Source organism: Olea europaea, chromosome 1, assembly GCF_002742605.1.
Source record: "Olea europaea var. sylvestris chromosome 1, O_europaea_v1, whole genome shotgun sequence".
NCBI lineage: Eukaryota > Viridiplantae > Streptophyta > Magnoliopsida > Lamiales > Oleaceae > Olea > Olea europaea.
Window position 1 is genome coordinate 18,674,548 of NC_036237.1, and position 13,432 is coordinate 18,687,979.

At 35.3% G+C, this 13,432-nt stretch overlaps 2 protein-coding genes across 3 annotated transcripts; one reads left to right on the forward strand and one right to left on the reverse strand.

The window, feature by feature from the left end:
• Positions 1-468: 468 nt before the first annotated feature.
• Positions 469-2,923, reverse strand: LOC111405446. Its single transcript, XM_023034338.1, has 4 exons — positions 2,732-2,923; positions 2,276-2,420; positions 784-1,226; positions 469-645 (listed from the first exon to the last, which is right to left on the reverse strand). The coding sequence occupies exons 1-4, from the start codon at positions 2,921-2,923 to the stop codon at positions 469-471; spliced, it is 957 nt and encodes a 318-aa protein (XP_022890106.1).
• A 5,315-nt stretch (positions 2,924-8,238) lies between these two features.
• On the forward strand, positions 8,239-13,041 carry LOC111396346 (U-box domain-containing protein 43-like). 2 transcript variants are annotated; one of them, XM_023022763.1, is made up of 5 exons: positions 8,239-8,421; positions 9,011-10,343; positions 10,418-10,721; positions 10,892-11,382; positions 11,918-13,041. In XM_023022763.1, the coding sequence occupies exons 2-5, from the start codon at positions 9,114-9,116 to the stop codon at positions 12,911-12,913; spliced, it is 3,021 nt and encodes a 1,006-aa protein (XP_022878531.1). In that variant the 5' UTR covers positions 8,239-8,421; positions 9,011-9,113; the 3' UTR covers positions 12,914-13,041. The 2 variants fall into 2 exon arrangements, with proteins under 2 accessions (XP_022878531.1, XP_022878538.1); XM_023022770.1 differs by having other exon boundaries at positions 9,018-10,343.
• Positions 13,042-13,432: the final 391 nt, after the last annotated feature.

Below are 13,432 nucleotides of genomic sequence, written 5' to 3' on the forward strand. Positions count from 1 at the left end.
GAAATAAGAAATATAAATTGCAACGATGAATGTTAAAAACATGAATTGGTAATAAGTTATGGATCTACGATAAGTTCAAAATTCCTACGGTGGATATTGACTTAGACCAATGTTCGTTATATTGATTTCATCCAATTTATTAAATCGCATTGCTTTTAGTTAGAATTGATTTCATCACAAACAAAACCCCCCATTACTGTTAACATTGCATAAAATTTGACTAATCACTCTTCGTCAGAACAATCCTTACTTCCACTATTACATACATTTTTTTGGAATTGTAGGTTTTATTATTTTTGGGCGCCTGCGACAGCATGCCATTGACAAGATGAGCCTTATATCTCTCTGCATCACCTTTCAAACCCCTTTTGGTCTTAAATATCCATTTGCAACCAATGGGCTTTGTACTTTCGGGCAATGGAACAATGTCCCACACGTCATTGTCCTTCATGAACTTTATCTCTTCATTCATAGCATCGAGCCACTTTCGAGAGTTAAACTTTCCATAGCTTGACGGAAGTTGATCGGATCATCTTCCATCATTCCAATGTTAACTTCATGTTCTTGGAGAAATACGATGTAATCATCTGAAACGGCACTTCTCCTCCCTCTAGTGGATCTTCTTGATGGCATTGGTTCTTGAGGCTATAGAGTTTGCTCTTCTGGAATGATTTGTTAACTTTGAAAGTTAGATACGACATTATCTTGATCCGAAGTTGTTTATTGAACAATTTCAAGGATAGAAACCTGATCATTGTCAATGGCAATTAGGATAATTTCAACATATTCCTCCTTAAAGACAAAGCGTGTAACCCTTTCTCTCCTCACAAACTTAACATCCTCAATGGACCTAGCATTTCCTGTCTTGTAAATTTCCTTAGTTGTGGGATCATAAAACTTGTAACCCCTGGACCTTTCGGAATATCCAATAAAGTAGCAAATGATGGTTTTTGCGTCCAGTTTCTTTTCATTTGGCTTATAGAGCCTTGCCTCAACTGAACATCCCCAAATGTGTATATGTTTCAAACTAGGCTTCTTACCCATCCAAAGCTCATAAGGAGTTTTATCAGTGGCCTTAGTTGGAACTCTGTTGAGTATATATGTTGTAGCCTTTAATGCTTCACCCCAGAGAGATTCTAGTAAGGTAAAATGACTAATCATACTCCTCACTATGTCTTTAAGTGATCTATTTCGTCTCTCAGCAACGCCATTCATAGTGAGCCAACCTAGCATAGTGTACTAAAAGACGATACTGCATTTCTCTAGGAATTTGGCAAATGGCCCAGGACGTTGTTCACTTGAACTATCATATCTGTCATAGTATTCACTCACGATCAGAATTGACGCTTTTGATCCTTTTGTCGAGTTGGTTCTCAACTTCAGTTTTATAGTTTTTGAACACATCCAAAGAATGTGATTTTTCATAAATGAGATATATATAGTCAAATCTTGAAAAGTCGTCTATGAACGTTATAAAATATTGCTGACCATTCCAAGAACCTATAGGGATTGGTCCACAAATATCCGTATGTATAAGTTCTAAGACGTTCGAAGGCCTGTTAGCTTGAAATTTCCTTTTATTGGTTTGTTTTCCTTATATACAGTTGACACACAAATCATAATCTGTGAAGTCAAAGGGGTCGAGAATCCCATTAGACACATGTCTTTCAATTCTCCTCTTGAATATGTGACCTAATCTCTTGTCCACAACAAGGTAGAATTCTCGTTGGTTAATTTTTACTTTAGACCTCGAGTACTTAAATGCAAAATTTCATTAAAAGAAGCAATTTTATTAATTGAATAAAGATTATTGTAACCTGATAAAAAATCTGAGCCAATCAATTTTGAATCATGAAGTAAACTAAATTTTTCATTCCCAAATGAACAAGAATAACAAATTTTGTCTAAAGCAGAAATAGAAATCAAATTTTGTCTAAAAGATGGTACGATAAATGTCTCATCAAGATCCAAACAAAATCCAGTCTTTAAGAATAATCTAAAATTTTTCCTATTGCCTCTACTTCTACCGTCTTGTCGTCGCGAACATAAATGTATATTTCACCATTACTTGATTTTCAACAACTCAGGCAACCTTGCATAGACATACTGATGTGAGTTGTTATACCAAAATCTATACACCATGTATGTCTAGGTATTGAAATTAAATTAACCTCAGAATAAACCAAATCAAGAATACCTTTCTTTACACGTCAAGCGTGGTGATTGGTGCAATTTTTCTTCATATGACATGCGGCTCCACAGAAGAAACAACCACCTTCAGTTGATTCCTTATGTTGTTTCTTTTGCAATGTTGTACCCGCATCTTCCTTATCAATTTTCCGTTTCTTGTTCATTTTATCCCTGGACACAGTGGCTAAATGAGCATTCTCTGTCTTCTCATGCTTCAATCTTTCCTCCTCCTAGACACAGTGTAAGATGAATTCACTAAGGGACCATAAGTCCTTTTGACAATTTTAGCTCACCTTGAATTAGCTGAAATGTGTCGGAAGGGATATCAAAACCAAGTGCACTAACAAGTCTTCAGATAAATCCAACTTGAGTTCCTTTAGTTTTGAAGCAATGTGAGATATTTTCATAATGTACTCCCGAATGTTTCATTTTCCTTTATACCTCATTGAGACAAGGTTTGCCAAAAGTGTACTTGTTTCAACCTTTTCATTCTCAGCAAACCTCTTCTCAAGATCCTCAAAAAATCTTTAGCTGTAATCACCTTATCGGACATAATGCCCCGGAATGCTTCTGGAATAGCACACTTCATGACCATTAAGCTTATGCGTTTCGTTCTTTCCCATTTTTCCATCTCTTTATCATCAGAGGTACTCTTATCAGTAAGTGCAGCAGGGTGATCGACCCATAAAGCAAGGTCTTGACTATGAGAGCAATCATCACGTTCTCTTACCATGCCCTGAAATTTGTGTCATTAAGCATTCGAATTGAATTGATGCTAGCAGAGATATTGGCAGCAAAACCTGAAATTGAATTAGAGAATGATTATTACAAATAGCTCACATGAATATCTTTAATATGCAAATAATAATATTCTCAAACAGTGATAGAGTCCATCACAAGATACCTAGCACAACATCAATATCTGGTCTTTAGACAGAAATATTGATTTGTAAGTGGTACTCTTGGCGTAGTGATCAAACATTGACGATAAAACAATATATCAATCAATAAACATTTCTTGGACTGATTTATTGCTCACACGTTAAGCCAAATAATCGTCATAAGTTTATCACCACAGATGCACGTACAGTTCGGCTAAATATTGACCTTCCTTGGACTGATCAATATTCTCATGAATAACATACACACAAACACCTTGCTTTGCAATTTGACCAAGGTATAGCTATGCAAGAAAAATTATCCCAACATCAATATTACAAAAATAAATAAATAAATTTATCCTTTTCCTAAAGTTTATAATAATGGTCACTTAGTCGCCCGTGGGTATGTGTGTATATATATAAGAAAAAAGGTTGCATGGGCGAGACGGGGCGGTTTGTCAATTGATATTACTCTCTCTCTCTCTCAATATTTCTTTGCTGAAAAAAAGACATAAATAAGAATCTGTACAAGGCCTTGTCTTCTCATAAAGAATCAGTAAACTGTAGGATAATTTATCCCTTAATGCTCTGACCAATTAAACATAGGAATGAAGTCTTCGATAACATAAATCTTCACTAGAAAGAGAAGCAAAAATAAATAAATAAAAGAGAAACCTTTTGATTTTCTGTTGGAGGAAAAAGATTCTGTTTTCTTTCAAAAAAGTTTCAAAGAATTTCTCTACATTTCCATTTGAATCCATTGTAGCTCTTGACTGGATTAAAATAATCCATTTTTGCCCATGAAATTATAAGAAATATTTATATACTCTTAACCACTGAATTATTAATTACAATGTAACATAGACTAATAAAAAAATTTCATCCACTGCTCTATAGATGCAAGTGGAGATTCCATTAAGCATCTCGTTTTGGTTCATCCAATATATTCCCAGCTTTTGATCCTGCAGTAATATTTTGTTCATAAAAGTATTGATTATTATGATAATGCAACGCTTATTACTAATGAATTTGGGTTGGATACATGAATGATTTTTAATGAGTTCAATATTAAATCTCGTGTGAAAGATTGATTAATGTAAAAGTTACAGTATAATTAGTATCCGAAAGATCAAGTCGCGAATAATTAATTAAAAACTGATACCTATTTACGAGAGAATGAAAATATAGTTGAGAAAACTATCAAAATATGCACACAAATTATAATCGTGTTTTGCTCAACCTTAGAGGTACATCCGCTTCACTGTTGTGAGTTTTCATTACAAAGTAATCTCGACATCTCTCGATCTAGCAAACAAAAAACCCGGCTTCCTTTGTATAAGAAAATATTAAATGCAGTTCGACACAAGTTTGTTATGCATAGTAAGATTTAATTACGCACTTGTTCCCATAAAAATATGTTTGCTTCTATTTTCACACAAATTAAGAAAAATGGAAATTGTAGTAACGGTTCCTAACCTTTTTCATTTTTTACAGACTTTACCCTAACCTTCATTTTGTGTCAGCGAATATTCCTAACATTTCATAAATATGCAATTGAAGTCCATCTTGACGGAAATCGTCTAAAACAACGTCAGTTGATCGGGAAAATTCCTTGAACTATTTGCTACCATGACGACTTTATTGGATTTTGATACTTTTTTGGACGGTGTTTTGGACGGTTTTATTGGATATTAATTTCTTAATTTTTCATATTAACTGATGGTGTTTTAGACGATTTCCGTCCAAATGGACTTCAAGTGCATATTTATGAAATGTTAGAAATTTTGAATGGCACAAAATGAATATTAGGATAAAGTCTGCAAAAAATAAAAACGTTAGGGACCACTGCTAAATTTTCCCTAAGAAAAAAGTAATTGATGTAGTTGGAACAATATATTTTACTTATATTTCTCCTCATATACTTCTTCGTCAATAATTGTTTAAGTATTAATAGTTCATATGTATTGATAACAAGACAAAGGACATATTAAAAAATTAATAAATAAAAGTTACCAATAATTTGAGACATACGGAAAAGAAAATCAAGTTTATCTTTTTGGGACGAAATGAATAGCCACGTTCTCCTAACTATAGATTTTAACTCTAGTTTCATTGAATATGTCAACAAGAAATCATTTGAAATTCATAATTTGATAATACTGTATCTTCACATGATAAAGAAAGAAGAAGATAATCTTTTCTTCAAATCTGTTGGGCTCTGTATCTTCACATGATAAAGAAAGAAGAAGATAATCTTTTCTTCAAATCGGTTGAGCTCGATATCCGCTGAACAGATTCGCATGTCATTGCAAAACAATAATCCTCCGGTCCAATAAGAATATAAATAGAATAGGTTATGGATCCTTTGATCGATCTTGATTATGACAAATTGTTCCATATCATAATTATTAATCCCATTCTTATTCCTTGTTTGGAGGAACCAATCTCGATTTTTAGAAACCTTAAACCTTGTTGGCTTTTGCTATATAAGGAGGTGTTGCACCATTCTTTTTATACAAGAAACTTCTCCATCTCGCACCAGTCCTATGTTTTCATATTTATTCCGAGGAGTAGACATGGCGTGATATTGCTTTTGGCTCAGCACTTTCTGTTGAATTTGCATGAACAGTTGGGCGATGAGCCGAATCAATATCACTCTTGTATGCTTCTTTGCATCAAATCAGCAAGCCTCAGGTAATGTAGACAGTTTCACTCTCTCGGATATTTTCGATATTTTCAATGGTTTCAGACTACATAAAACTGTGTAGATCCATAATTTCTTGAAAAGGGGTGAATAGCGATTGTGAGTAGAATCAGTAGTTCGGTTCCTGACTCAAGGAGTGAAAGCCGGTTCGGTAAACATTCCTTTATCAAGTACGCTCATAAATCAGGCACTTCGTTTTCTGTCATTTCGTTTTAATTCCTATAATCTTCATAATTCATCTCTTCAATGAATACAGATTACTGATGCATTTCGAGCATCAGGAACCACCATGATACGAAAAAAAGGAAGTTAATTTCAGATTCAACAATATTTTTAATATTCCCATGTTAAAGATGTCTTTCTTTTCTGAATTCTTTGGTTAAAATGTTGTAGCTTATGGAGGTAGCTTTGATCCGTTCATGGCACAAAGTAGATACAAGATGAGATTTGACATGGACACGCAAAGCCAGAAGAAAAGAACAAGAAACATTACAGTTATGGAGAATTAAGGAAGTGCTTCCAACCTTACAAACGGTTTAAGCTTTTAGACGATGTTGATCCGAGCAGAGGACTCGAGTTCAAGAAATCGTATTTGTCTGGCCTCAGTGAAACTGCAACTGACGGTACTTTGGAGTCGTAATTAATTTCATATCTGACCCTCTTTAGAATTGCTGGTTCCACATGATACCAAAGCTGAAATAAACCATTCTTGCTGCATAGTTTCTGTCATTTTGTGCGGAAGACTTTTAGAATCATAAAACAAAAATATCCCGCAGATACTGAGTGAAAATGAAAGCATTACCAAAGAAATTGTCTTGGAGAAGAAACATATTGGCCCGGCGGCATTCTATATATACTATACAGATGGACTGATGGAGTAAAAATAAAAATACACTTACCTACCATCTTGAATACGTTGTACTAACTCCGTTTCAAATCACGGCTAGTCTGCCATTAATTTGTCTGATTGCAGAATTGGTCTACCATTAAGTGGTCCCTGATTGAAGAATTATCTTTCTTGTAATATTCAAACAGCCGAAAGCATAATTTACTTCAGAGTGACTTTTATGTTTTTATTTGTTGAAATGGTCCAACTCCTCGGAGAGAATTAGCAGCATTCTTTTAAAATAAATTTCGGGTAAAAAATTCTCACTTTAAATTATTAATTTTAAGATTTTTTTATGTCATTGAATCACTTTGTATTCACAATTGTGTTGTATACTCTAAATGGTTAAATACAACAATCCGATCGGTGAAGACAAATATAAATATTGGACAAAATAGTTTTTCTTTCCCACTCGAACTAATCCCTCAACTTTAAATAGATTTCTTCGACCTCAATTCTCCGAATTGGTCACAAATTCGATTAGCCAGATTTCATTAGAGAGCATTGAAGTTATTTTGCTACGGTGAGTACTCTGTAAAATTTCACCAAGTACTGTTTTTCAATTCAATTTTAAAAAATAGTTTTAAATTATATTACCATTGTTGAGTCATTGCAGAAGAAGATTTACAATCGCTGACGATGCTTAGTCGACGTTCTCTAATTATCGTTGTGTTTCTCCTTCTATCTCTACTATTTGAGCTAGCGATGCTCATTCATCATAGAGCGATGATCAGTTTTTCATTGAAGAAGTTGCCCGCAATGGAGGGGATAATGATGAGCGGGGTGCGCAAGAATGGGTGTTGGGGGTGGGGGACGATTGTTTGGTGGGGTGGCTGTGGGTAAAATAATTTAATTTGATAATATTATTATTTAAAATTAAAGTATTAAATTAACACTTGCCTTTTGTATTTTTAAATTTAATGTCTACAAATTGATTTGGTACATACATAGCCCCAAATATGTGTAAATTAAAATCAGATTTTTAATAGATTTTGATAAAAGTTGATGAAATGTATGGTTGAAATATTGTGGACCCATAAAATATGTAGTTAAAATTAATTTTTGACTTCGACTTAAAATTAAAATCAGATTTTAATTAAATACAAACAAGGGTTTAATACTTTGACTTCTGATTTTCTCCCAAACAGAAAAGACCAGTCGTATGATGCCACAAAGATGGAACATTTTGAGAATCAATGGACAGTATTGTTATCGATTAAAAGAAATAAGCTGTTTCACCTATAGAGCAATTAATAAAGAAAAATAAATTTAAGTAAAATACGCATTAAACCAACAATCTTATCAAGATAACAACGTGAATTTCATTATTAGAATGAAAAATGTGAGATATATATGCGTGTGTGTGATCCCTCAAATATCAGTGTTAAGCTTACGATTCACCAATTAAATGGTGTGACATGTCATCAGTACTTAACATAAGCTAAGTATCGGATCATTTCTGTATATATATATAAACACGCATTTCCAAACAAGCCCTTGAGAAAATACCAGTCATGCGCGCACTCTAGTGACGTATCCGTTTACTTGATCGTTGACTCCTTAAAACAGTCCAAATAGTTGCAAGGACCAAGCAATTCCGGTCCACCGAGAAAACCGCGTGATTTTATCCCAGAAGCATGTTTGGCTACGTTTCGGAAGCTTTTTCTCAAAGGTAACTTTTGTTAAGCTTGGCCAGCTCTATTGCAACAACCCAGAGAATCTAACAAAATTAAGACTATTCAGAGGGCTTATCACGACAGGTACTTGTTGCTACTGCTATGGTTTAAATGATCTTCTAGTTGAAAAATATGAAATTTCATGCAAATATATATATGCCTAATAGCTGCTTGAATTTTGATGATGTTAACGAGTTTAGGTTACTTTATGTTGGGTTCATTGATGTAAAATCTCAAATCGGTTAAATATGGAAATTAAAAACGATAATCAAGAGGCTCAGGCTACTATTTTTGAGCTTTTCAGATGAAATCCAAGACTTGATAGGGTTCTTTGGATTTGATTCAATGGCTTCAGTGATATCTGTTGTACTTATTATGATTCCTGGATGAATAAATTGGTCAATGATAATTATGGGCAAAAAATGAAATATAGGGTGGATCTTAAGTCTTGGTCATTGCGATGATCATTGATTCGTTGTTACTGGTTATCAATGTTCATCACAGAGGGAAACTCTTGTTGCGTGTTTGGTAATGTGGATTAGAAACGATGGCATAATTGTAGAAGTTAAAATATCGTCCATTTATACTATCCTCTGATACTTTGTACCAAATATGCAGTTGATCTTTACTATGCTTTCTTCTCATTTTTCCTCTTCTCTTGCTTTGTTATTAGAGTATAGATGGCCAGAATGCGGACTTTTTATCGGGTGTAAAGTTTAGCAGTTGATAAACAAATGATTAGAAGTTGAGGAATTTTTCATTTGTCTGTATTAAACATGGCAAGCAATGTAGTAGATGCCTCCCCCAGTGTGCCTTCCAACATTCTTCTTGTTACTGCAAAATTCATATTTGAAACAGTAGATTCTGCCAGACGAGCTGTCGTTCAGAAGGAGAATTTCGAAAAATTCTCATCCCACTTGGAAAGGACTGCTTTTTTCCTTAAAGAACTCTCCATGTTTGAACTAAATGATTTTGAGAGATTACATGGTGTCATTGAGGATCTTAATCTGGAGATAAAAGTCGCCAAGCAACTAGCGTCTGAATGCAGAAACCGGAACAAAATTTATCTCTTCTTAAATAGCCAGAAAATCATAGATGAAATAGAGAAAAGCACAAAGAATATAAGTAGGCTCATGAGCCTCTTTACTCCAGAATCTTTGAACGTTTCATCAGAAATAACTGAACAGTTAAGGACACTTTGCAAGAACATGTTAGATGCTGAATACCAACCAGCTGCCATAGAGGAAGAAATTTTGCAGAAGATTGAAAGAGGAATAGAAGAGAGAAACGTTGATCGATCTTACTCGAATAATTTGCTCATTTGTATTGCTGACTCTGTTGGAATCTCAAGTGAGCACTCTGAAATTAAGGCAGAATTTGAAAATTTTAAGAATGAAATGGAGAACAATGAGTTAAGGTCCGATTGGACAGAGGATTTACGGATGGAACAGATCATACTATTGCTTGGTAAGGCAGATATGGTTATGACTCCTAAAGAAAAAGAGACGAAGTACTTTAACAAACGTAATTCCTTGGGTCGGCAGCTGTTGGAACCTCTTCAATCATTTTATTGTCCAATAACCGGGGATGTCATGGAGGATCCAGTTGAGACTTCCTCTGGCCATTCTTTTGAGCGAACAGCAATTCAGAAGTGGTTAGAAGACGGACATGACCTCTGCCCGCTAACTAAGACTCCCTTGAACAAATTGTCGCTGCGGCCCAACAGAACTCTTCACCAATCCATTGAAGAGTGGAGAAATCGAAACACCATGATTAGCATTGCTTCCATGAAACCCGAAATCCAGTCGAGCAATGAGGAAGAAGTACTTCAATGTTTGGAGAAGCTGCATGACTTTTGCATAGGAAGTGAGTTGCACCGAGAATGGATGGTAATGGAGGATTATATACCAATTATCACAGGTCTTCTCTGTACAAAAAGTCACGAAATAAGACTTCTTGCTTTAACTATCCTTTACTGCCTTGCAAAGGATGCTGATGATAACAAGGTAAATTTTCGGCACTTGTTCCTAATTTATATTTAACATATGTCTATTACACCAGAACTCTGATTTCGTCTCAGGAAAGAATTGCAAAAGTAGATGATGGGATCAAATATATTGTTCGGTCACTTGCACGTAAAATTGAAGAAAGCACGATGGCACTTAAATTGCTTTTAGAATTATCAAGAAGCAGTGAGGTTATGAACTTCATCGGGAATGTTCAGGGCTGCATACTTCTACTTGTAACTTTGGTGAATAGCGATGACACACAAGCAGCAAAATATGCTCAGGAGGTTTTGGATAATCTTGCATTCCTAGATCAGAATGTTATACAAATGGCGAACGCAAAATATTTTGGACCTCTATTGCAGCGTCTTTGTGAAGGTAATATCTTCAACAGTGCCCTGTTATCAGGTGAAATCTATAGGATAATTTTCGGCTCTCAATATTTACCTATTTAGCTTATGAATCGTACCAAATAACTGACTATAAACTGTGACTGCTATCCAAAAGATGTTATTTCGTTTTCTTAACAGACTACATAATTGGTACAGGACCCATAAGCACACAGATGATCATGGCAGAAACCTTGGCCGATATGGAGCTGACAGATCACAACAAGATCGATCTCTTTAGAAATGGGGCACTGAAGCCACTCCTTCAAATGCTCGTCCTTGATGCTGAAGAGTACAAGGCAGTAGCAGTTAAAGCTCTTGAGAACCTCTCAAGTGTAGCACAAAATGGTTTGCAGATTATCAGAGAAGGGGCTACACAGCCACTGTTTGAACTTCTCTTTTGTCATACCTTAACGTTACCAAAATTGCGTGAACGGGTAGCAATAATTTTCATGCATCTATCTATATCAACCACTGTCCAAGAGGCTTCTGAGGATCAGGTTTTGCTTTTGGAAACTGAGGAGGATGTTTTCAAACTATTTTCGCTTATTTCATTGTCTGGACCTAATATGCAACAAACGCTCCTCAGCACCTTCCTTGAAATATGCAAATCCCCTTCCGGTTTTAATATCAGGACTACCTTGAGACAGGTGAGCATCTTCCTTATTAAAATTCAGGTGCACGTAAACAGAATTTCATAGGTGAATACTCCATAACTAAAATTTGACTGTATACCGCAAAAGATAGAAATCCAAAAGTGGAACTTCAGATAAATCTAAAACTCCAGAGTATATCTTCCCACGGCTCAAAGCAAAAACGTTTCATATTCATCATTTCATTGTTTTCTTCTCTTTGTTCCGTACCGAGCTAAGAAAAAAACACTGGAGGAGAAACTATTAATTGGATTTCTTAAATTTATCATTTCGTTTTTTTCTTCTCTTTGTTCCATACCAAGCTAAAAGAAACACTGGAGAAACTATTAATAGGATTTCTTAAATTTATCTGACATTTCTTCTCTTTCTCTCCCCTGCATTTCAGAGCTTGTGCAAACCTTGTTACTCAAAATATTTGCACCACTTTCCGTGCATTTTCAGTCTGATTCATCTTATTTTTAATTTCACCCATCAAAAATCAGAGTTATATGGCAAAATCATCATGTAGTCCTAATTTTATGTTATTCACCAGATCTCTGCCGTTAAAGTATTGGTCCAGTTATGCGAACTTGATGACCATGTTGTGAGGGTAAGTGCAGTGAAATTGTTCCATTATCTTACAGAAGATGGGGATCACAGCACCTTCTCAGAGCACGTGAACACGAGATGTATTGAGACATTGGTAAAAATTGTTAGAACTTCCCATGATGAGGACGAGATTGTTGCAGCCATGGGCATAATCTCAAATCTTCCTCGAGATTTTCAGATGTCTCAGCAGCTTTTAGACCTTGGTGCACTTGAAATCATCTTTGATTGCCTCACTTATAGAAATACTCATGCTTCATATAAAAAAGAAGTCACTGAGAATGCTGCTCGAGCCCTTTCCCGGTTCACCGTCTCGACAAATCCCGATTGGCAGAAGAGAGTAGCTGGAGGAGGCACTATTCCAGTTCTGGTGAGTTTATTGGCCTCTGGAACTTCATTGACTAAGCAAAATGTAGCCGTTTCGCTTAAGCAGTTTTCAGAAAGTTCTAGCAACTTAAGCAAGCCAGTGAAAAACACTGGGACATTCAGTTGTTGCTTTAAGCCTCCAGAATCTAGCTGCCCCATACACCGCGGTATCTGTACTGTTGAGTCGTCATTTTGTCTTCTGGAGGCTAATGCTGTTAAACCCCTTGTGATGGTTCTTGGGGAGCCAGATTCTGGTCCCTGTGAAGCTTCATTGGATGCAATTTTAACCTTAATTGATGGTGAAAAACTTCAGAATGGTGTTAAAGTTGTTGAGGAGGCCAATGGTTTGGTTCCCATTATTAAGCTGTTGAATTCACCCTGCACTAGATTACAGGAAAAATCTCTGGAGGTTTTACAGAGAATTTTTAGAATTTTTGAATTTAAACAAAAATATGGGAATTCTGCTAAGATGTCATTAGTGGACATCACTCAAAGAGGATCAAGTAATGCAAAATCTTTGGCTGCCAAAATTCTCTCTCAGTTGAATGTACTTCATGAACAGTCTTCATTTTTTTGATTGTGATATTGAAATGAAGGTACATATTTAATTATTTACATGAACATCAAGAACAAATTTAGAGCAAATGTAATTGTCCCTTTATTAGTTGCATTGTCTGTTGGAAAATTGATACTGTATTTTATACACTTATTCAAAGTCTTAAAACAATGATATTTAGTGCTTCTTTGATGAATTATGGTCTAAATTGTTGCAATTGGTGTTGAATAAGTAAAAGTCAATCTTTGCACAAGAAAGTGGAAGAAATGAGAGGAAAATCGGCGAAAAGGGAAGATTCAAAGTTTGGAGACCAAAATGTAAATACTCAAAAGTTGTGTCGAACCTTACGATGAAGATTCGAGAGTGTTAGGAGTCAATCGGATGAGGAAAGAAGTCAAAGGAGTAAAATAGAATCGAAGTACTCTCACAAGTCAACTTACAGCCGAAAAAATTATGCGCCGAATTTTTAACCTCAAGTTAATACCCATTTTTCGGTTAGATTTGAATTGTAAAATCCAGCCAACGACTCAAACACGATTT